The 26,365-nt window shown below is 43.5% G+C and overlaps 1 protein-coding gene across 1 annotated transcript in view; it reads right to left on the bottom strand.

The window, feature by feature from the left end:
- The window catches only part of LOC133022642 (protein shisa-8), a 68,081-nt gene extending 43,085 nt beyond the window's left edge, over positions 1–24,996 (bottom strand). The window contains exon 1 of the mRNA XM_061089494.1: positions 24,434–24,996. Coding sequence (XP_060945477.1) covers positions 24,434–24,996 — 563 coding nt within the window. The remainder of the gene's footprint in view (positions 1–24,433) is intronic.
- Positions 24,997–26,365: the final 1,369 nt, after the last annotated feature.

The following is a 26,365-nucleotide window of genomic DNA, read 5'->3' as shown; positions in this document are numbered from 1 at the left end:
GTGTTACACAAACCTGTTTTGACCAGACTTGGCTGCAGTACAGAAAATAAAGAGGCAATTCCCTGTTGTTACCTTATCTGGACAAAAACACATACAAACCCAATTGGCTGCACGATAAGAGAGTCCCTCAGCTAAAGTGAGAAGTAACTGGAAGTGTGGAGGAAGTATAAGAGCTGAAGTCCTTTCTGGAATAAACAGACCCGTCCTCTTCAATTCTCCCTCCGCGTGTACTTCATGAGAATTCTCTTCAAGACTTCATTACTTTAGCTTTCGTCAGTGATTAATGAGTTTTACAATTTGCCTTCAAACAGTCCACACCAGAGAGAGGATGAAGCGGCGTTCAGATCCTCCGCCAGTCAGTTAGAGAGTGAGCTGGTGAGGAGGCCTCTGAAGGCTGGAGCTCATACGGCCTTTCTCAGTGCAACGGCTGCACAACAAGCAGCTCCAGATAAATAACGGCTGTGAACTGTGAATCAGTGTAATGAATTTCATGAGGTCTGCGTTCACACAAAGCCTCGGATCAGCCTCATTTCCAGTTAAATAACTGCAAACGGGAATTTCCCCCCCCCCCGCTAATGCAGGAGAGGATATGAATGAAATGATTAATGAAAGTTATTTTTAAAACTCGCAAACAAAACATTTTTAAGAGAGGGAAGTAAATAATCCACCAAGGAGAGTTTTATCCGTGGAACTTCTGGAAAACTCATCTCCAGGCGATTTGACAGACGGCTCACGATCATCTTTATCCCGACTGAACCATCGCAGAGTGAGAAAACACAAAACACGACAAGCGGCTCCTCGTGTCGCCCACAACTTGATTTGATGAAACATGAAATCTTAAAACAAGGAGCCGGCAGCCACGGTGCTGCTCCAACTGATAACAGTGACAAATTAAAAACCCATGGGCCCACTGACTGTGCACGAGTGCGTTTTCAAAGTGAAGCTGTTTTAATACGTGGCGGTAATTGCTTCAAATGGAGTCGGCCATCTACCGCCGCGGAATCATCTCAGTCGGGCGCAATTAGCGATCGTTCAGACGTCCGTGGGAAAAACAATTAGCCTGTGAAAGCTGCTCTGATAGTCAGTGAGGGTGAACCTGCTTAACATGTGGCGCTCGATTGGACTGTGACAATCCAGGGACGTCTTTATTACTTAATTTTATTACTTTGTCTGACAGGGACGGTGCAGATTAATAACAGTTCTGCAAATATGCCAGTTAGCCACAGACAAACTTTCATATTTATATATCAAATAGACTAAAGCAGAGAGAAAGATAACCTTCCTTTTAAAAATACATCTCTTTAAATATAAGTGTGTGGGAATCTGTGGAAAACAGAGATTATGATGCAAATCATTGTAATTTACAAAATTTAATTCCACCTCCCTGAGAGATTTATTCACTGACATTTAACTGTTGTGTACAGTATAGTTATTTTACTGAAATAATGCAAACTATTAACTTGAATTGTACATTTATATGTACATTAATAACACATATTATTATATCCATTCACACATATGTATTTAAGAGTCGAAATGGGTTTACCAAATCATATCTTGGCTCTTTCATGGTGTTTCATAGTTATTGCTTTTCTTCTAATTGCCTTTAATTAACCAAATATCCTTCTGGATTAATAAAGTTGACACAAAGCTCACTTGTTCAGTATCAACACATTTTGCTTCATCGCGTCCCTGATACGACGGCCATTTTGTTTCCCTGGTCAGATTTAGCATTAATGCAGTGAAACCCTAAAACCAAACCGCTGCAGCCACCGTTTGTTCTGACTTTTGTTTTTCAATTGTCAAAGAGCGTTAAAAGTTAAAGTGAGAAAATACTCCACGGTCACGTTTAAAGACACTCACTATTGTTCTCCACACACACAAACACACAAACACATTCACACCCCTGGGTCTATAACACAGTGCTGTGTAGCTGAATCACTCTTCACTGTCACAGCAGGTTAGTTTACATTACGAGGCACCCCACGGATGATTCTAGGGGCCTGTAACCAAGTGAGGAGCATACAGATACAACCCTGCTGTTTTCAAACACTGATGCTGTATAATTGTGTGTAGCGCTGCTTGTTGCCACCCGAGCAGCCTACACAAACAGAAACAACACAGACACACAAACAGCTGCTGGTCTCCTACCTACAGTTGTGCCTAGAGGGAGATAATTGATGCCACTTGGGTGTGACTCACCCCTTAAATTCTCATGGGTGGTACTTTGGAGAGGTTACACTGGGTGGGCGCTGAACGGTTATGTGTGTGTGTGTGTGTGTGTTTGTGTGCGAGCGTGAATTTCAAAATAGGCACATGAGTAAAGCAGCAGGAGGACGTACAAGAGTTGGCTGGTTTCTCTTTGTCCCTCTTTGATTACAAATGGAAAACTGCAAATGAGAAAAACAACAACAGAAAATCCATTATCGCCTTATGACCAAATGATCTGATCATCCGCCCACTTAGGGAAAACTACTCACTGTGCTTATGTGTTTTGTTTTTTACACTTTGCAGGATTAAGCAGGATTTTCCACACTCACTTACATGTCGGCGACAATGAGCAGCTTCTCCAAACTGAGGGATTCTTATGTAAATGAAGCTGAAGTTCAGAGTTATTGTTGTAAAGCTGTTGCCTCTGAATTGGATGTTTGGGCAAGAATGTGAAATAAAGCTTTTGTGGGTAAGAGGAGAAGAGAGAGATCCTCAGAAAGAGATAGTGTGTGTGTGTGTGTGTGTGTGTTTGTGTGTGTGTGTGTGTGTGTGTGTGTGTGTGTGTGTGTGTGTGTGTGTGTGCCCGTTCTGTGTTAGTTCATCTGTCTTTTTATCTCTCCCCGCTTCTCTTTGTCTTCTGGCGTTATGAAATGACAGACTCAACACTTGAAGTCTCACTTTATCAGTAATCCACTGCAACACACACACTCACACACACACACACAATCACACACAAACACACACACACAGATAGTAGGCTAAATGGGCACTGTAGTGGCACAAGTGGTGGCATGCATCTTCTCAGAGGGGATCTGATACACCAGTCTCTCTGACACATAAACATCCGTGCACTGATACATGCGCACACACACACACACACACACACACAGACACACACACACACGGAGCGGACATGCTGATATGTTTTAGCTGCCAGATAGTGCACCCTTGTAGGCTTGGTACAGAGCCTGGATCTGTCTCCTGCCCTGCCTTACTCCGATTAGAGCTGACAGCTGCCAAATAATGTCCCTTGGCATGGCCGAGTGCCTGCCATGCCAGGGCCTGTGTGTGTTTATTCATAGTCTCATTGTGTGCGTTTGCATGTGTGTAACCGCACATCGGAGGAGTTTCACTTAAACAATTTGGAACAAAATGTTGTCTCGGTACTTGATATTAAGTTTTGAGGTCACAGAGAACGTTTGAGATTATTCAGATGGTTCAGATGTAGGGAGTGATGATAGTAGGGTCACATGTTCAGGTTGGTCTTGGGCAGCGCGGCACACACGACACGGCAGCAGCCTCGGACTCTGTGGGTCAAATGCTTCCTCTCATATTCTATGAGCCAACAAAAAGCTGCAGTGGATTTACTCACTGCTGCGTCACAACACTCTTCTGTTCACATTTCACTCTCAGGTCAACTGAAGAGCTTTTATCCGAATGCGTTTTTTGTCAAGGTGAATTAGGAATTAGAAAATCATACCTGGTTTCTGTGTCTGTCAAACACCCACGACTACAATTTTAATATAAACGAAATAGAATTCCAAAGCCAAGCAACTCAATCAGCAACAAGACGGTGCAGACGATCATGTTACTTCATGCTAACATCAGAAGCTATCACATGAAAGCCCAGCGCAGAAACAACCCCTTAAACAAATACTCGATAACTATTAAATAAATGAATTTGTCTCCTCCATTGATCAATGTTTCAAACTGGTCCTTTATTCATGTAATTTGCAAATAGTCTGTCCCTGAAAATGCTCTGAATAACAAAAATAGACACCAATCATTTACAATAAAATGTATGGGATCATGAATATGGTTACTTGTCTATGAGGTCATTTTTCTGGTTGATAAACAAACTTTTGAATCTCAAAATAGTCGACTGATTATTTGATCTGTTTATTCGACAAATCGCTTTAATCTCTCAATTCTATGTATCATGATACGTAGAAGGAGCAATAAACAGGCGACTGAAAAGAAAAATAAATAAATAAATCCAAGCCAGCATGTTGGAAGAAGCATAAACCGGTCGCTGGCAGGATCTCAGAGCTAACGCTGTGGAGCTGCTGCGGATGATGTCACAGAAAAAATACCATATGTCAACCTCTGAGTCACCGCCTGCACTCATTATTTTGGGCTGTCTTTATTTTAGAAACAAACGAAACGCACACACACACATACAGATTAATTCTCCTCAAGGGATTTGTTCTCAAACAGTCATCTGTGTGACGCACACATAACCCATGCATGAATACACCTACACACAGACACACACACACATTCGTCTGCTAAGTATCTATCACCCGGTGGAGCCCTGGACGTTATTGATTTCATACAAGTCCTCAGTATGCTCTGATCTCAGCACCATCCATCACCACACCCAGATGGACATGAAGGTATCGACCTATTTTTATCAGATATCATTGACTGTGAAAACAGCTGGAGCACCTCTGGGTGCGGGGGGGGGAGTCGTTGGAGCTCCTCGTCAAACGGAACAGAATACAGTCGATTACTCAAGCTTTATGTAACCCAGTGTGCGGAGGTTTGAGATTTTGTCCCGTATCCGGCTGCGGAAACGTCTTTTATTATGATGTTGGAGTTTTCATGACTCATGGCAGGAGCGTTCCCATTTTAACTTGGACTGGAATTAACTTTACTTCAGGATATTTCTGATCCTCTTAAAGTATAATTGTACTAATTGACTATAATAACACAGATAGCAATATTCCAATATTAACCAGATTAAGAAATGTGGAGTATTCCAGCTTTTTATAGACATGTATACGTTCTCATCACATTCTGATTACCTGTTGGAGACTTTGCAGCATTTAGCAATTTGGAAACACGTCAGTGACCGACTGCTTGGGGACGAATGACCGAGGTTGTAAACAAGATGGAGGGAAGTAAGGAGGAGTCACATTTTTGAGATGTGCCTCAAATGTTGCTGCAAGGTGTTTTGTGAGGGGACAGAAGAAGAGATTCCGATGAAGGACAACAAACTGTGGCTGAGAACATTCAGCATCATTTTCTTTCTGCTTCATTTGGCTCAGATCCTGTAATCGAGTCTTAAAATGTTATTTTTAACCCTGTAAATTAATGGTGAGCGCAAATAACATGATTTTTTTTTACTAATTTGATGCATTTCAGCTCATCTTTTGTGATGAGTTAATTGCTTCTGTGATGATGATGACGAAAATCCAATTCATCTGTCAGCATGTGCAGTGCAACAAATTGGCGCAATGCAATGAATGCAACAGAAAGCAACACACACACACACACACACAGACACACACACACACACTCAGAGAAGGGCTTAGCGACGCAGCGCAGCCGAAGTGGGAGCCAGGTGTCAACCTGTGTTTAGCTCACATATACTCACACATGCACAGATAATCCCTTCATGCTGCATTCAGCTCAAAGTTCAGCCTCGTACACACACACACATCAAACCTGCCTGCAATATGTAGAGTGTCACAGCGTTTACACACACAAACACACACACACACTCACACCGAGTGAGAGAGGGCAAGGACAACCTCACAGTCTAATATCCGAATGTATAAACAACTCTGTCATTCACTTCCTCATTTGTCATGAAATCAAACACACACGTGCACACACACACACAGACGCACACACGCACACACACACATGATGAGCCTGAGGTCGGCTTTTCCCTTCACGTGAGTGAGTGCATATACCTACAGGATGGATCACATCAATGACTCTAATCTATCAACCTGTCTGGCTTGACTGCTTCTAATTCCATCCACACACACACTTCTCCCTCTCTCTTTCTCTCTCTCTCTTTCTCTTCTCCTCTTCCCCTGCTCCTCCATCCCATTCTCTCCACCTTTATCTTCTTCCTCATCATCTCTTTCCTAAGTCTGATTTTCCTTGGCGGTTTTGAATCAGTCCGCCCCACTTGTCTCATTTTACTTCTGACCTCAGTCTGTATTCCTCCTCCAATGTATTCTCTTTCTTTTTCAATTGACTTTTTCTCCCACCTGCTAAGATTTGCAATACTACACACATATACATACATACACGATTCCAGTGAATACAACGTAAATATATGAATACAGTAAATATTCACTTCATATGATATTATCTTGTATATTTGTACCTTGCTATATGTCCTCCTTTGTCTCCTGTTGTACTCAGGGTTGGTGTACTTGGTGTATTTCTTTGGATTGTATTCACAACAATGATTCATGTTTATCCTTGTGTTCTCGAATCAAAGAAAATACTTAATTTAAACGTTCAGTCATTTCCAGCACACTCGCACAATGGTTCCTACTGCGCGGAGAGAGCGACAGATTAATGGAGTGATGGTTTGAGGAATTAACTTGCCCACTTGTCTATTTTTATTTAAATGTCAATTACTCAATTTCTTTCTCCAGTTAATCTGAACTCCCTCATTTTCCGAGCTTTCCATTTGACTCGTGTTCACTCCCTCTTTCCGGTGCTTCTTTCTTCTCTTTGTACTCTGACGACTATCTCCCCCAATCCCTCCATTTCCCTTTCTCCCCCCCAATTTCATGTCCATCCCTCTTTCCTCATCTCCCTCTCTCTCTCTCTTTTTTTTGGTCTAATGGTCTTTCCTTATCTCTGCTGCCTCTCCCTCTCTCCCCCTCTCTTTCTCTCTCGCCCTCTGTTACGTGTGCTGTTTAGCTGCGCTTAGCTTCACCTGTCAGCTTGGATCAGGGCTGTGGAGCAGCAACATGACAAACTGCCCTCTGATTCACTTACACGCAAACAGACACACACTCACACACACACACTTGTAGCATCTTCTCCTCCCGCCTTCACCTCCCCACCCCTCTTTCATCCCCCCTATCCCCTCTCTCTGGCTTATTGCTTTGTGTTAATGCACACTTGCAGTTACCTGCAGGCCTGTCTTTATACCAACACTTTTAGAGGAATGTACTGTTTCCTTCGTGCCAACTGTTGTGCCTTAAGATCTGAACACAGACGACAAAATAATGCACGTGACCCTGGACTGATTGTAGACGATGTAAATGATCCGGTGGAACAAGAGGAAAAATCTATTGTTGAATAGTAAATCATGTTTATTGATATATGACTAATTCTTTATGGCTGTGAAGTAAAAAGAAGTCACCTTACTAAATGTAAGTGCAACGTTAATTTGCTCCACTCGACCAATCGACCCACAAATAAACGTAGCTTTAAATCTTACGGAGGTGAAAAAGGGACGAGAAACGGTCCTGTTAATATACTACATCTTCAGATTTGTCATCTACACAGTGTTATTTCAAAACAGAATACTTCTCAAAATGTGTCTTTGCAGTGGCCAAATGTGACCATGAAGAATTGTGTACTGCTGAAAACTCTCTGCAAGCTGCTATTATATTTCCTCTCAGTCACTGCAAAACATGCAAAATGCCTCAGAGCGACATCCAGCGGTTTACATTGTCGTCTACATTTAATATACAAACATTTATAAATTTTGAAAGAAGGATTAAATCTATTGAAGAGATTCATATTGAACCAATATTGCTTTTCTTGCTATGGAACGACCACATCGCTTTTGTGTGCTGTATGTTGTTGATACCCCCCCACCCCACCCCACCTTCTATAATGAAATCAGGTTGGGCAGACATGTAGGGAGAGAGCGCATTGATTGGTTGCCTTTGAAAGGTTCCTATAGCTCTCAGAGAAAAGAAGGGGCCATAAATCCACTTAATGACTGGAGATAGTAGCTGAGCTGAGCAGGTGGGATGCTCATCACTTTCAGATGGATGGAAGACAGACTACAGACACACTTACAGACGGGATGTAAACAACACACAGTAGTTAATTATATGCAGAGTGCCGATGGGCTTGTGTAAATGAATACTTATGCACATAGAGATGAGGTGCACAGACAACCTGTGGTCTCCTCACACATGAAACAGAAGCATAGGAAGAAAATGCAAAGCCCAGGATTTACTGCTCATCTGTTTTCACTCACTAATTGACTGACTGATAGAGCAGAAGCCGAGGATACCAGACCCTATACACATCCCTTAAAGCTATAGTATTGTATTTGGTAAAAGACAAAGTGTAACAGATGACTAATGTCCTGCAGGGGGGGGGGGCGACTGGCTCTATACCTGCCAGGTCAATGTCAGGGTGAAGGAAACACAAGCAACATCTTCAGGCTGATACGGAATGTCATTCTGTTCAAGAGAAATGGAAAACCACTATTTTCTTGGGCCTAGTTTGAAGGGAAAGTGATGAAAAATGCAAATCTCAGGCATCGTTACAGCAGGAAACGACTGCGCTGGAGGACAAATGTGCTCGGATCAAGTTAACGCTCTTCGACGGAGTTCGGGGCCGATGAGCAGCTTTCACCAGATTCACATTCTGACAGACACAAGTTTTGTCGTGACAGAGCTAAAGACCGAGAGGCTGAAGCCTCATTTAGGAGGAGAATGTGTGAAGGAGCCTTGTTGCTGCTGCAGAGCTGAAGGAATTCAGAGAGAGGAAAATAGTTCCAAAGTTTGTCTCTAAGGAAGATTAATGATGCGGCACAAAGAAAACTCCAGTTTTTCTTCATGACCTTTGATGGAACAGGAGACATAACAAATACTATTTTCAACATGTGATATATATGTTCATCAATTTACTACAGACCTCGAAGAATTTTATAAAAATATTGTCGCAATGAGGACGTAATAATGAAGTTGTCCACTGTCGGTGTCCATTTTGGATCATTTCACACATTAAAACACACAGAGAATAGGCTGCAGTCAGCTCTTTGCCTATAAGCACTCTTCTTACTTATTAGCATGAGGTCTTTGGACTGCCACAGCGTGTAATGACCTACCCTGCCTGATATGCCAACTCTGTGTGCGTGTGTGTGTACATGTGCATGCTGGGCTCCATGTGATATCTTCCTCCTCTCACTTCACTGTGGCACATTGAGTTATTCCGCCCCCCCCCCCTGCCCTGCTTGCGTTCCTGGATCTTTTTAAAGTGCGTAAATATCATCCCCGCTCTCTCTCTCTCAGCAGCAGGTGTGTTATGTGAGTGGAGAGCAAGTGCAACACTTCAGCTGTGTGGTGTCACGAGTGAGTGCGGGATGCTGGATGCTCTCTCTCTTCGAGGTGTTGGAGGGCGGTCAAACGGCCAGAAGGACCTTGTTCTTATTTAAAAAGCATCTTCCGTCAACGTAGACAGACAAACGAGTGGAGGGATGAGACGTGTCAGTGAGCTGGAGGAGAGACAGTTGTTTTCTGATTGTAGCCAGAGAAGCATTTTCAGTTTTATGGGATGTCAGCGCTCTGCAATAAAAACGTATAGTCACGATGCAGAATAACAAACTGTAACGATAGCTGCTGTAACAGAATGAGAAGTAATGAAGGGATGATGACAACCAAGCTGAACTGAATATATTTTATCTCCCAACCTTATAGTGTATATAAAGATAAGCGACACGAAAGCTATAGACAAAGTGTCGTGATCGCCCGCTGGTGGCTGGCTGTCCGAAATCCTCTCTCCTTCATGTCAGTGGAAAGGACCAAGTCACATCAAATAAATCCTCAGTTTTAAGTTGTGCTTATCATCATCATCTTTATTGACAGTCCAGAGTTATCTACAGTTTGAATTGTGTGGTCACCTGATATCTGATCCCTTGACCACATGTGGGATGTTAGCAGTGAGTCCTCGGCCACGTCGACTCATCTCCTCCTCAACTACAGTTTCAGTTTTAGCAACAGTTTTACTTTTCTCATAATTTCCCAAAGATCGATTTATTTATGGCAGCCCGCCACAACCTCAACAGTGATTGCCTCATATTGATTTAGCTTTTTTTGTACATTTATTTCAGATGGGTAAAATCTCACTTTATTATAGTCATTATTGATTTGCTCAACACCCACAGTGACAACAGACCTGTCTTTTATCATCAGAACAATGTGTTTTGTTTTTGCAAAGATTGAAGTAAAGCCAGGAATTTAAAAAAGGACCTGGGAAGAAGCTAGAATAATTGTTGAAACTTAATACACATGCAGAATGTCTGAAGCCTACATGCATCTTATTTCCTTCCTGAACTCTTATCTTTAAACCCTGCTATCACGTCATTCCCTCCCTTTCCCCATATTCTGTCACATTATACCATCATTTTTCAGCACACTTCCATATAGTGGTCATGAAACCAATTGGGCAAGACACAGATTACAGCCTAGGGCACTTTGTCCATCCATCACAGGACTTAAACTGTGGAGAACCCAGAGAAACACATGAAAATGCAAAGGAACTGGAATTCAAACCAATTACCTTCACCGCTCTGCCACCCTCCATCACTCTCCACATGAATATATCTATAAATAAGGCACCATTTCCTTAGATTGTTCACCATCCAGTATGTTTTCCATATCAAACTCATGTCACCACATACGGTCGGTGAGTAAAGTGGCAATTCCAGCGTTAACGGTTGAGAACGGTTCAAAAACACTGAACATCTGGTTTCTCCACTTGTGCCTTCCTTCCACATTTATGTATGCAGCACATACAGCGGTGCTCCCCTCCCTTAAGATTTATCGCACTCATTTGTACAAAAGTGTGGAGGAGAGGAACCACGTGGCTGGAATGTAAATGTCCCGTATACATTTCACATTGATCAACACAGTGAAAGGGGGGGAATTGACTGAGGGATGGACAAGGTAGAAAATAAGTGGGGAGAGGAGAAAAGAAGGTTATGAGCGAAGAAACGAGAGGAGAGAAGAAGAAATGGGGATTTATTCAGTGTGGAAAATTGTAATGTATTCTGCTAAGTTCCAGAGCGGTGCAGAGGTTTCATCAAGTTCTTGTTTGTGAGTGTTTATTTCGTATATTTTCTCATATTTTAGTTTAATCTCATGCAAATAAATAGTCGCCCCTGCTTCTGGACGACACGTCCTCAGCTCTGGTTGCCACAGGTTTGATTGGTCTCCTGCCTCATTTCCCTTGATCTCTTTTTATATCTGCAAGCTTATCTCACATTTTCATTCCCATCCGTTTCGTGCTGTCTGTTTTCCCTCCTCCCGGTTTCTGTTTTTCCCCAAACTGTCTCGCTCTCACTCTCTCTTCTCCTGTGCCGCGTTATGTAACCACGGTTCTGCGCCTTCGTGCTCCACTTTCTCGTTAGGGGTGCAAGGAGCCTGTGTGGTTAAACAACGCAGCTGAACACTGGGAAACAGGGCTGGGGTTATTGGTTGTAAGGACTAATGGTAACCGGTGTTTTTTTTTATTCCATCGCTGAGGACAAGGGAGGGAGGGCAAAGATGAGCAGAGCAGATGAAGTGACCCTGTTTCCTGGAGCGGTAGCTGAACTCTAAAGTGCTTCAGTCTCAGCCTCAGTAAAAACCTGACTCTGGCTCTTCTGCAGTCATCAGTGTTTACTGCGGCCAAGTTTCCCGTAATCACAACCGAGAATGTCTAAAAAAAACTGTAACTGCAGAATGATTTCGCCTGTTTATGAACACAAACAGCAGTTGGAACAGCAACAGTGGTATTTAAGACACTTCACACCTGATTGCCACTAATTGCTTCAGAAATTCTGAGTCTAATTCGGGATCCTCCCTAAGAATCCTCACATTCTGTGTGTTTTCCTCAGTATCACAGTAACTCAGTGGTAGCTGCCTGGACACACTGTGGGAAGAAGCTGCTGACCACCTATATGGCAACACATTTCAATTAGCCAAAGTGTTTCACTTGAAGTTAACAGCATAACTCACAGAATCCATAGAAACATAAACATTTCCTGCATAAAACCCACAAAGTATGATGGCAACTTTACTTCAACACATACAGATTATAAATGAAATGCAGCCAAACAACCAAAACACGACAATCTGCCTCGTACGTGCTGCAGCGTGCACAGTGAACACGGATGAGCATTTGTTTTTAAGGTATTTCAATAGAGACGGACATCGAACTAAAAAGCTTATTTGAATTAAAACGAGAACATTGAAAAACATTTCCGACTCTACTTGTCGACTCTTTTCCAAACGGCTTAATACTCTGCAGCCCGAGTATGTTCCAGACGTGCTCTTTGAAGATTAGGTTTCATGTGCAGCCCTTCAGTCCTCCAGTGTTGGCCTTTCCAATGTTTCCAGGCGAGGATTTGCAGAAGACGCAGCTTGTAATATCTGCAATTGCGACCCTCAGAGCAGCCTGCCAGCGAGCCGGAGGGCGACAGAGAGGGTGGTCTTCCTAATCGGCAGGGTCATCACTTTACACATCTGGATTTAACCATTTCATTCCGGCACTTACACGAGGATATCTGCTAAAAAACACACGGCCGGTGACTCGGAGCCACAGGGTGTGTCAACATTTGTGACCGTATAAAAATATTACTGGATCACAGCTCTTCAGGTTAATAACGAAGAGAACGGGGGAGGGGAAAGGAAGCAGGGGAGGGAGTGTTTGACGGTGACGGATGAGGGAGATGGATTGAGAGACTAATGCCTGGAGAGAGGGAGGAATGGATGTGTAAGGTGAGCTGTATTTTGACCATCAGGGCTGTCATGTAGCGATGAGGAATCTATGTTCCCTCTGTCATTTTCCATCCTGTCCGTGTTATTTCACTCTCCGGCTCAAGGGCATCAACATCTCTTTCTACTCTCTCTCTGGTTCTTCACTTGCTCCCTTGTCCATCTTTCCTTCTTCCTTTCATCCTCTCAGTGACAGGGTTCCCTCGGCCAGTGTCAGTGTTGCGTCACCCTGACATTGAATCACTGATACAACATCAGTATAATTAGAACACACATATCGACAGCCTCCTGCTGCCAAGTATGAGTGTGCGTATGTTTGAATGTGCGTATGTTTGAGTCTGTGTGTGTGTGTGTCTGTGTATGTGTGTTTCACATACAAACTAAAGCCAGTTTTCAGCATATGCCACTTCCAGTCATTACATGTTAAATTTGATCCAACTCTTTCATTCACAAAAAGACATCCCTGTTTTTTTTTACTTTAAATCACTCTCTAACTGACTCATTATTATTCTGCTTTTATTTGGTTTTATTCCATAATTGCTGGAACGTTAACACAACAAACAGTGCATCATTCACTTGAGTAGAAAAACAAAAATTGCGGCCAGTGCTTCACACAACATTGGCAACATTGACACAGCAGAAAAACATTCAAATATAAATTGGACAGGGTTGACAGAGAATTAGAAAATCTGGGTGAGTCTCCAGTGATAATTGGAGGCTTTTCTAAGTACTTAGAAATCGCAGGTAGGAAACGTTATTGAATTTAAATTGGGCAGAGCGGCGACATTACAACTCCTCCAGCACAGCGGCTCTCGTGCACTATGATAGTGTCATCATGCGTTTGTGACTGCAGGCCTGAAACCTGATTGATTTTCATTGTGGCTCAAACGCAGTATTATTAATCCTGAGTACAAAGAGCAAACACAATCCTGTTCAGCACACAGATAGAAGAGATACAATTTGCTGCTGCTGCTGTGAAGCACACGGGTTGTTTTCTTAGTGTCTTCATATCGTGAACCACTTAAAACAGCTTCAAGAGTCTGGCATCATGAGGCAGCATTATGAAATACAAATATATTTTGTGTGTGTCTATTGTGGTTAGGTTAAGGTTATTAAGGGTTTTGAGTAGTGAGTCCACAATGAATTGAAGTCAATGCAAAGTCCTCATATAGGATAGCTGCAGTATGAGTGAGGGAGGGACAGACAGAGAGACGGGTACACGATGGACAGGCGTGTATTTTTCCGGCATTAACAAAAACAAATTATTTTTAAGGCACAGGGAAAGAGAGGGTTTGTTTCTGTGTGTGCATGAGAGAAAGTAGGAGAGAGAGAGAGGCCGAGCGCGTGTTAATCAGATACATGTTTGTTATTTTGCCAAAGCATCAATTCCCTGAAAACATCTTGTTCTCTTCCCGTCTGTTCTGAAGCGACGGCCGCCTTTCAGAAAAGTGTAAAAAACGTCTATTTTCAGACCGTTAATGTGAAAATTGCGAGCACGGCTCCCAGCTGCTGTTAATGCCGTTAACGCTGCTTTGTTGAATAGGGTGTTTGTGATTCTCAGGGTGTGTGTGTGTGTGTGTGGATGGGTTGGGAGGGGGGGAGGTTAATGGGAGTCGAGCAGAAGACAAAATCATACCGTCGTTTTATCGACTATGGGCCTGGTTCCCTCCCCAGAGTCCCGTCTCATCAATTATACGACATGTTACACCACCAACATACAGAATAAACCCCCACTTAGCTGCCGGGGAACAGCAACAACACACTGTGAGAAGAAAAACCTCTCTTTTGTGTCACAGAATTATCATTGAACAGAGCAGGAATCTTGAATGTACGCTCTACAAAGAAGGAAAAATACAAACCAAGGATAGAAACTGGGCATAATAAAAACATCTGCATCCTTTGTGAAGAGGTGTGTATCTGAAGAGCTCAGACAGGGCCGGCGCTATGATGACTTATAAAGGGTTGTAATGAGAAGAGTAGAAATACGGGAGGTACTTTGTTACTGTTGGAGAAGAACCAACTAGAAAAACATGCACATTTTCTCATTTCCGCTTGTCTCTCTGTACGAGAGGAAGATAAATAACACCAGGGTTTGTTTGGACCTCAACAGGGAAAAAGTGCTGCAGAGATTTGTTCCCAACGCAGGAACTTCCCAGTGCAGCCTGTCGCTACAAGTTTGAGTGTGTAACCGAGTGCATGGACGAGAGAGAGTCTGTGTGTTGGTGAGGAAAAGATTGAAAAGAGGGTGACGATAAAGACCAGCCCCAAGAAAACGTGACCATTGTTTCAGTTAAAATGCAGAGACGCTTTGGGAGCTAGTTCAGGCGCCAACTGGAGCTGCACTGCTCCAAACATGTGACCTGCCTCACTCTCCACAATCCTCCATATTATACAGTACATTCTCCCAATTTGGCCGTCTATTTTCAGTGTCTCCAGCACCTCAGCATCCAAAGATATAAAGATATTTCCATCAACTCCCGATTATACCAGTGGAATCATGTCTGGTCTGAGCCTTGACACCAAACTAACTATGTTATGCTGCGGTATAAACATTTAAACACAAGTTTTCGGACCCATATGTTGCAAAGAACATATCAAATAACAGGTACAATGTTCTTTGTAACAATCGTGTGATATTAGACGTCGACGCCGATGTGTCTCTGGGCTTTGGCGTCATTCTTCACGACACATGTTCTTCTAGCACGCTGACAAATGTGAGGGAATCAATGACACTGAGTGGGAGAAAGAGCCACGAGACAGAATCAGAGGAGCACAAGCCTTCAAATGTAAAATGAACAGTAAGGGATGAAAGTCAAGAGTAAAAACATTGAACTCCTCCTCGCCGTGCCATCCCGCTCCCCTCTTCATCAACACTCATCCTCCCCTTTTCGTTTCATCTCTGTTCCACAACACGGAACATGCCGAGGGTTTGGGCAAAACAAGCTAGCAGGTAATTATTTTTTGGACGATAGGGAAAAGGGATAGGGGAAAAAGATTGGGAGGAAAATCCTTCTTCTTCTTGTTTAATCTGCGTGTGAAGTATAAATTCTCTTTCAGATATGATGCTGTGTAGAGATAAGAGCTGAGAGGCACAGCCATGACGGGCAAATGTGGGCGGGGACGAGAGCGGCAAAGACGAGAGGGGAGTGACTCTAAGAAAAACATACGCAGCACGACATATCGGTTTCGGTTTTGCGAGCAGAATGAAAAAGGGAGGAAAAGACAGAACTTTCTGTAATAATCTTGATTTAACTGTGTAGACAGATTTCAACTAACATGGAGGAGGCAGGATTGCAATAACAACCTTACAAATGCATGAATGAATACATTCATTTCCTAGTTTTTTGGGATACTCAACATTCTACAGGTAGCAGCTGTTTCACCTGCGGGTGATATATTTCAGTTTCCTTCCCTCCACAGAGTGAAAGATATTAAAAAGCTGAGAAGGAACCGGCAGGTCGAAGGGCAGATAGCAAAGAAATTAAGAGCTGCGTAATAGATGGGAAAGGTGACGTGGTGATGAATAAAGATGAGACGGCTGGACAGAAAGACGGATGGACAGAAAGACGGACGGACAGAAAGACGGATGGACAGACAGGAGACGAGCAGAAAGAGAGAAGACCAGCTACAGTGCACAGACAGTGGTGATGCTTGTTACTCTGCGCGCTCCAGCAGACACTTACATGTAAGCACTTGATTTCCTGTCAGGGCGAGTTGGAGCCGGCGTCACTCCACACTGGGACAAGACCATTACCACGATCACTGGAGTGAAAATGGAGTCCACGCTGGACAACGTGTACCCAAACTCCATGTACAGTAGATGCCGCACACAATCGCACACAAGCGCACACAAGCAAAGTGTACACACTCTTTACACACGGGGAGCCACAAAGCAACACTGACACAATTGTCCCAGGAGATGGCAAAGCTTTGATTGACTGGCGATGCATTTCAACAATGGTTCCTCCCACAAACCTCCTACAGAGCCGCCACATGACAGAGTCAGAAGAGACACAGATGCTGGTGAACAGCCCACGTGGATATTGACGGCTGTGTGTGGGGGGTGTTTGATCAGATTATTAGACAAACTTTAAAGTTTTTTGCAATTTTGTTGTGGAAATCGACCTTGAGTCCAGCCTTCTGCTGAGGGGATGATTTATTTATTTTTCAATCAAAGGCTTAAAAGGTAATTCTGATAGAACCCTTGATTGAATGAGTAAATATTAATACGAAGCAAAGATTGGAAATAAGAAATGATGATGGTGGCGCAGAGGAGCCGCGACTTCTGGGAATTTGTGTCCGTCCTTGGTTTGGTATGAAAATAAATTACAGGAGCCGAGACACATTAACTGCGAGTTTGAGCCTCGCTGTTGTATTTTCATTGAAATTTCATTGAAATAACTGCAGAGAAAGAGAAGATGTGAGGAAGGTTAAAATAATTTATTGTGCTTTTGTTGAAGAAAGCTTATAATAGGGAGACGGAGGACATAATCATTTTCACTTTGAGGAGCAACAATGACTCTTTGCTTGAAGTTTCTCTTTTCAGGATTTCAACAATAGTGAGGCCAATATTGTAAACTCTGAAAACCTGCATGAGCTAAATTCAATACAATATTGATTTTAAAATATCAAAGCAAACAGGAGATGTCTGACATATTCCATCTTCTTTTCTCTGACAATGAGCAATCAGGCTGTTATTCATACGAGTTATATTGTTGGAGTTCAGCTTTCGAAATTACATTTAAAATATGTATGATAAACTACATACATTGTACAGAAATATTGGTATTTATTACCAATTTTGGAATAAAGTGAAATAAAAAACATTTCCAACAAATGTTCACTGTTTTATTAATGTGCATAAAGTGTCTACAGGGATGAAACTGAATACATATTTATGACATCAGGCCGTTTTGATTTAAATTTGACCATCTGTCATACTTTTCAGTCTGAGTTTTGGCAGATGCTGTGCTGTCGTGCAAAGGGACGTCAGAAGACAACCATGGAGAACGGAGGTGAATAAAGAGGAGAGGAAAACAACAGGGTGTAAAAAAAGGAGGAAATAAGGAGGAAATAGAAAAAGCAGCGCACAGCAGGAGCGTGAGGAGAAGAAGCGTATGGAGATCAGCTGACGTGGAGCCGCTGCAGCAACAGATGAGCTGAGGAACTCAGACGCTCTGCAGCAATCTGTCTCTCCGAGCTGTGCTGCACTGAGGTGTGGTGTGGAGTCACAATCACAACAACTGGAACCGCCGCTCGGTGGGACACGCGTGGGAAAAGACATGCCTGGATCTTATAAACAAGTATATTAAATGTAAAAATACACCATCTTGCATAAGTGTTTGTACTAGTACTAGCTTGTTCAGGTTCAGACACAAACAACAGAAAGCCTGTGGGGTTTGGTACAGGTCTGGTAAGTTGGTTAGACGCACTCTACCAGATTGGCTGTGGCTCACTCTTCCTTGTTCCTTGTGCCAAAGTGTCCTTGGGCAAGATACTGATCTCCCTCCTTCCTGATTACCTGCACCTGACTCCTCTCCCTTTGAGTATTTAGTCTGTTTCCAATTCATCTTTGCTAGTTCACCTTGATTCTCTGTGTTTCTATTTTCAAATGTTCAAATATTATGTCACTGAGATCAAGATGCTGTTTAACAGAAAAGGAAACAGCTGTTTAGAAAAGTGCAGACAGAAAGAAAGAAATCCATGATAAATAAAATAAATAATCAAGTTAAAGGCTAGAGGGCTTTTTTTCAAAATCATATTCTTCTATAATGTGGAGTAAGTTGTGACATCTTCAGCCGTGATCTCTGGACAGAGGCAAATACCTTGAACTACAATTTATCAAATATCCAAGAACTTCGGATGATGAGGCTCCAAGTGCACGAGATGCCAGCGTTCTTATCTTAAGTCTGGAAAGCGTGTGGAGGTGGAGATGAGTCGTCCATCTCTGAGTTTGTGTTAAAGAATGCCAAATGTTGATTAAGTATGAGTTCATCATGAGTCAGTCACAGTTCACATGAGATGCTGTGAAACCTATCAAATGCCATTGTTTAGCTCGGTGGAGCCGAACCTGGGATAAAACTCATCCTGACCTGACACCATCCCACAGTGCTGCTGCTGCTGCTCCTCTGAGTTGTTTACTTCAAAAACTTTTTAAATCCTTCATTTGGATGTGTGCGATCCAAAAAGTCAAATTAGGGGAAGAAAACTCTCAAGCCTGTTAGCTGGCCGAAATCCAACACCCTGCTTAGTAACCGCAGTGTGTGTGTGTGTGTGTGTGTGTGTGTGTGTGTGCGCGCGAAAATGTTTTAAATCCCTTTTAAAATCCAAAGTGCCAAAGATCACAGAAAGTTTTTAACAACTCCAATGTGAGAGATGGCACAAAAATAAGGTCCGGGTTGAAAAAACACACACAATTATCACTCTAAGCCTGAAATATGCACAGAGACTAACGAACGGCACGACGAGCAACACTGAAGGAATATTAATTACGCTGCGGTTTGAGTTAACGCTGCACTTCGGGATCTGTTTCCTCGTCCCGCTGCAGCATCAAAGAGTTTATTTTGGGTTCAGATGGAGGAAGTTAAATGAACAGAGCAAATGAGACTGTTGAAGCTCTTGTTGAAACGAGGTGAGAGAAGCAACGGCTCGAACAATAGAGGTGAAATCAGCGCTGGCGCCTGAAGACACATTTTACATCAGTGATGAGTTTCTCTGTGAAGTGCAAAGTCAATTTGAGGAATAGTTTGATGTGGGGGTTATTTTTTCTTGTTGGGGTTATTTGCTTGATTTTTGTATTTGATCGTTTTAATCAGCAAGTCCTGATATTTTCTGTTTTAGATGAAAAAGACAATTATTGAAGTTATGACACACACACACGCACACACACACACACACACACAAACACACACACACACACACACACACACACACACACACACACATACATAAATATCCTTTATTCTGACTACAAAGCTCCCAACGTAATGTTCATCTGGCCGCCGCTGCGTGCACATGTTTATCTCTTGGCTCTAAACACACCTGTCAAGGGCGATGATGAAAAGCACCGGCGTGGTTGAACAATAACGGAAAGAGAGGAGCGCTGTTGATGAAACACAATACAGTGGAGGAATAGAACGGCCGATGGAAACGGTTGTTTAGATCCCTGGTGGGTCATTCAATCGTTTGTGCCCTTGAGCACACGGCCCTTCAGAGGAATAACTTATGATAAGTGGTGCAATGCTGTTAAGGGGAATGAGAGGGACGGGTGTGTGTGTGTGTGTGTGTGTGTGTGTGTGTGTGTGTGTGTGTGTGTGTGTGTGTGTTTGTGTGCGTGTGTATCAGATGAAATAGATTTGGGCATGAAGCGGTCGCTCGTTGCACCAAACCACAACAGAAGCACTTGATCGGCCAAATGTCTCATCATGATCTGTGTGATATAACAAACCGATGGTAAAGGTCACAGAGGAAGATAACAAACAGAATATTATCATTGATAATCCCTCATATGAGCCGCGTTGCTTTAATTTCAACACCTTATGGTTGAGTGAACTATGGTTTGCCCCCAAAAGTGATGAGCTACATGTTGTATATTAAATAATATGTGTTATTTACTTGGACAGTTATTCTACCATAGACAATGCGAATGTGTTCATAAAAGCGATTCTCTTCTCTGCTCTCAACCAATAACATGCAACACTGATCACAAGTAATTTGGATTTGACAAGGCTGGCCAATGATTTCACAAATTTTACCCACAACTTATCAATCCTACCCTTAATTTTACATGAAAACCCAATCCCACTCCTCCTCTTGTTACCCTAACTCTACTGCACAGTGTAAAGTACTAGCCTGCAGTAAATATTGGCGAAGGCTTATCCACTGTCCTTGATTATTTAATTGTGCTTGTAGAAAACGTTGTCTGTTTATACTCTGCTCCACTTGATGCTCGCTCTTCTCACACTGGAATTAATTCATGTCTGGCATTTTAATAATTTGTGTTTTGGGCTGTTTCATTGTCTTTAAAAGTGCTTAATGCATCAGCAGCTGTGTTTGCAGTAATGCTTTACAACTATTTTCTTCAGAGGTTTTATGTGCAGAATATTTATTGACCAACACCTTAATTACTGTGGTTGTGTTTATCACTGCTGCAGCGTGCACGTTGTTTCACAGCGGGGGGGTCTCGGATCACGCTGGTGCGGCACTGAGATTTAGCGACGTTCACTTCTATATACTTTGCAAAGTCACTGATGCAAAATGTCAGCTTTTAGCCGCTGTGCTGTGACGTGCTCCTCCGTGCGTCCTCTTCCTCTTTCCTCCTTCTCCGTCTACACCTCCACTGAAGCTGTAGTCAACGACGACATGAATTTAAAAAACTTGATTCGCCACATCTATTCCCCGCGGCTGGATCGTGTTTCAAAGGATATAATTCATTTTTAATTCTGCTTTGCAGCGGTTTCCACAGACACAGACTGAAGCACAACACAAACAGCTACTTGGGAGATGAGAGGCAGTGTGACGGAGGGGGCGTGTGCGCGCTCATGTGTGCATGTGTGCTATGTATCACTGTGCCGCTGCCTGTTGTGATTGCCTGACCCGAGGTTCCAGCGCATTACCACCTTAGCTGCTTTCTGGTTGGATTTATTCATCGAGTGCACACACACACACGACTGCACGTAGACTCACAATCCATTTTGCCGCTCTCAGCCGGGTGAATGTGTCCCACTGTCAAATGTATGCAGGTTGAGAATTAATTTAAAAACGCCATGTCCTTAAATCGATGTGACAAACTGTTTCACCTCCTCATCCACAGAGACACAAAGTGGTCACACACTAAGCAGCTATAGGAAGACATTCCAGATCTCAGCCAAGCCCCAGCAGTCCCCTTAAATTCAATCGTCCATACACTCATTTCAGAATGTAGGACAATGTAGGTGAAAATCCCTTAAGTTTGAAGGTCCTCTGCACAATTTAAGTTACCAACTACCAGTGGATGTTAGGGACATAAGCACCTTAGTGTCATTGAGTGTTTCGGGCTTTTAATTAGAGATACAGGCTGAACTTGAGGGTTCAGCTGAGGCTGAAAGTAAATCTGACTGTTGTATGGCAGCACTATGAAAACCATGTAGCGACTCAGTATATCAGACGTCATTACCTCTATGTCTTTTTAGTGTAAACACTGTCCCATTTTAGGATATTGGACAAGATGGAGAATGTTCCTAATATGTTCTACCGCACTGACTAATGCGGATGTTAGGGACAGATCAGGTGTTTTGGCCTTTTAAAGATATCAATCCCCTAATTGTTTTCATCAAGATCCACAAATTATTCCTTTGGAAATCTATGAAAATGTCCAAAAAAAATCTTTACTGTAAGAATCCTTGGCCTGTCCCCTGATCCAGATTGAATCCAAAATAAAAGAGGTCTTTCCCTGACCGAGGATTGTGGGAATCTGTAGCTTTTGTGTAATCATTGCGACAAACAAACCAACGGATTCCCAGGCTGACACACAACTTACTTGTCGGAGGTAATTAGCGTATTTTCGGATCGTTCACATTTCAGGCAATTAAATAACACACAAAAGACTTGTTCAGACAATCATTATCCACGCAGCGTGATCTCAGCCTTCCACAGCTCGGTGGACGATTCAGCAGGATTGTAACAGCCCCTCGCTCGGCGCCACCACCACCTCCTCCTCCTCCTCTCTTGTATAACTTTCTCCCTTCATCATCGTATCTCTCGCCTCGTAATGCTTCAGCTGTGCTCTCGTCACATGACCACAGTGGTTGGCTCCCGTGCTGTGGTCTTTGTTTCCTCTCTCACGCAGCCACATGGTGAAACTGTTGGATTTCTCTCATTTCCAGGTTTCAACCTTATTATGTAATGTGCCTCGAGATAATGTATGTTATGATTGAGTGGTACACAAATACAATTGTATTGAATTATTATCACTGCTGTGTGTGTTACTGTGCAAACAAAGGGACGTCTCCAAAGCAAATGTTGGATTCAGGTATTTCAATTCACACATTTGTTTGATTCAGGGAATAAAATGTCCCAAAAGCAGACAGCTTTCATTGTGCTATGGTTGACTCATGTCCACGGCTATCCTCCTCCTCCTCTTCATCTTCCTCCTCCTCCTCTTTGTCTTCCTCCTCCTCCTCCTCCTCATCCTTCCCTGGTTGCGTGAGAGGAGATCCAGCAATGATAGGATTTTAAAGGAGACACCATTTCCGGACTCTTAACACCCAATGATCTGGTCACACACTACCTCCCCCCGACCCCCTCTCACTCACACACATACACACACACACACACACACACACACACACACACACAAACACACACACACCCCATTTCCCTGCACTAGAATTAGCTGTTGGACGCGCTTCAGTGAGATCCGCTCAATATCCCACCCCACCAAAAACCAGCCTCTGCCTCCTCATCATTTCACTGGAGGCCGCACATTGCCAAAGTCAGAGTTGTGTCACAGCAGCGATCAATCCCCCATCAATGTGAAACAGCCTACACCAATACAGAGAAAAACACAGCTCAACACCGCTGTGGCTCCACCCCCCCCCCCCCCCTCACAGACCTCCTCCCTTACTATCACCTGACATCTGCCCATTTGAATCTCCATCGTCCCTCCTGACCTCCATCCACTCCTCGCTCCTTCTCCACCTCCACCTCCTCCTCCTCCTCTTCTTGGTCCCTCCATCCCTCGTTGTTTCAAACAGACATCACAGCCATTATCACCTCACTGTGATTCAGACACTTGATTCATTATCCAGCCGGTGACCCTCTGGCACATATGCAGACAAGCGCACAAGAGTTCTTTCGCCTACACGTGCACATATACACGCACACACACACACACACACACACACACACACACACACACACAGAAACACTAATGTGATGTGCACCTGACAAAGCAGACTTCATTTCATACTCAGCGTACAGTGCGTACAGTCACTGGGACGGACATGAACCGCTTATGCTTTATGATGAGAGTAATTTAATAAAGTAAGTGGTGAATTACTTTAGATGAGTAATTGAATTGTGAAGTAACTTGTCCTCCACTCATCTTTATCATTCAAGAGCTGGTCAGCAGAGTAAAGCGTGAAATCAGCTCCATACGTTTGTTTTCAAATGAGCTCATTGAACCGTGGACAACACGGACTCATCGCCTTAGACGAGTATTTCTATCCATTCATCGGTTTTCCTAGAGCTCCACTGTGAACACTGCGATGTCATGTGTCGCCGAACTGCATTGTGGTTCCCTTGTGTCGTGTTGCTCTGGCTACGTAAGTTCAGCAGAGCTCAATTGTTCACGCGGCAACAGACGCACTGACCAATCAAATCACGTTAATGCGCAAGAGTAGGCAGAGACGGCTGGTGTAGCTGGTTTGTGTCTATCTGGTTGTGGATGTTGTGTGTGTTTATGACATCCAAGTGTTAATGCAAACGTGTGAGTTCGATACCACTTTACTATCTGTGGACATGAGGGACATGAAGGTGGAATCAGCAGCCAATTAGCTGATTTTTGGATTATAACTGGAAACAGGAAAACAGCAATGCAGGATAATGGGGAAACCATCCGCAAACATACAAGCACATCTTATAAAACTTATGCAAAGCTAAACAATGACAATCACACCCATTATCTTCATATTAAGGATCCCTCCCTCCCAAACCCAAGATCAATACCAGTATTAATATCCTCCACCTCTCTCAGTTCCTACCTGGAGTTGGTCATGTCTGTCTGTCCTCCTTGGCTTTTCTCCAGCCCCAGCTTGGTGAAAATCCCGACCAACACCATGATGGCCACCACTCCACAGATAATATACACGATCATGTGGGTCCGATCCCGGTCTGGTTCCTCGTGGACCTCTGTGACGGGTTCCGCCGGTTTCCCGGTGTTAGCCCACACGGGCGTGTCGTAGTTGGAACAGGACGTCTGGTCCAAACTGTGAATTTTGAACTGGCAGCAGAAGCGGTAGAAGCAGGAGCCGCAGCAGAACAGGTAGATGCCCGCGTTGCAGTTGAAGGGGGGGTCCCACTGGCCCATGACATCATAGTAACCCCAGCATCTTTTGCCGTCGCTTGGAACCGTTTGGTCCTCGGTTTCTGGTGTCGGCGTAGCCAGGGCGACCTCTGACAACAGAGAGGACTCGGTCTGGTTGTTGGCGGGGACCTGGGCCAAAGCCTGACCCGACGACCGAGGGCTCAGTCCACCCAGTGAGGTCAAACCCAGCAGAACGGCCAGCGACACGCTCAGCAGGAGTGGGTGCATGGAGGTGGCCATCTTGAACTTACACTTCCAGTGTCCTGTGGCTCAGAGCTGATGTGTAATTGTTAATTAGAGGTCCGAAGTTCCTGGGTTAGAGAAAACAACAAAGAAGTGAAAAGTTAAATACGCCCGGAGCTTTAACTTATATTCATTGAATCAATCTGTTAGTTGTTAGAAGACACTGAAGATAACACTGAGGTCAAATAGAGGGAACTTAGTCTATAGTCATGCCTGGAAGAGAAATAAAACAGCATTTAATTAGTGCTGTGGGAGTTGTTACTGCACAGTTACAGAAAACTGTCGTCCAAGGGCAGAGAAACAAGTGAGTGAAAGAAATCAATCTCTCATCTCAACATGCTTCTAATGGGGGTGAATGAGTCCCTTGTGGGCAGGAGCTCACATGCACAGACACATCACAGTCCCTGGCAATTTACTCTAGGTGTGTGTGTGTGTGTGTGACTGAATATGTGTATGTGTGTGTTACTAAGCAATTAAATATTCTAAAATGCAGGAATTGTCACCTTTCACAAAGCCATATGTCACAAGCAGACAGCGGAGGCGGCTGAAGACAAATCCAAATCCGCTGGCTTGGAGGGAAACGCAGTTTAGGAGGGCGTGTTACCTACGAATGGACTTGCCTCTGGCATTTCTAGCAATAAGCTCCCATGCTGAGTGGATGAATAATCCGTGAAAAGAGAGAACTCTGGGTTCCTGACGGCAGAGAGCGAAGGCAGATTCCTCTCAGACTCACAGATTGTCACAGGCTCCCACATGAAAGGCTTTTGACTCCGCAGTAGAACTCATATTCCTGAGTGGATCACAACTCTAATGCTCAAGTCTGGAGTCAAATAAGTCCAGGAAAGAAAAATGAAAACACTTGAAACCAGTGTGCAGTGTTTTCCTCTTCTCCCTCTCAGAGTTTAACTGGCATCTATCATCCTCCTACTCTCCGTGTCACTGTTCAGAGTAGGCTTTTTTATTTTGGTGGTGGGCATCTTTTCCCCGCCACCTTGGTCCACTTTTGGTGAACGTGACTCCCTCTTTGAGAAGTTTGGTTCCAAGTCTCTCAGCTCCTGAGGTCTTTTGTGAGGGATATTAAATATTCAGCCTTTTATTTTGAAAAGGTTATGTTGGACAGTTCCTTCCTAATTCCAGCCAACAGGTAAAAGCAGCTGCTCTTTAAAACACACCTCCAGACTCCAGAGATCCTATTCCAGTCCAAAAGCGTCTCCTCTTGCACCTCAGGCGTGTTGTCTCTCATGCATGCGCACACACACACACAGACTCACACACACAGACTCACACACAATCAGCTCCAATCCCCCTGATGATGCTCTGTCAGTGTCACTCTGCAGGTTTTAAGCAACACCCAAGGAGTCCAATG

Source organism: Limanda limanda, chromosome 17, assembly GCF_963576545.1.
Source record: "Limanda limanda chromosome 17, fLimLim1.1, whole genome shotgun sequence".
Lineage (NCBI taxonomy): Eukaryota > Metazoa > Chordata > Actinopteri > Pleuronectiformes > Pleuronectidae > Limanda > Limanda limanda.
This window is presented reverse-complemented; position numbering and strand designations above follow the sequence as displayed.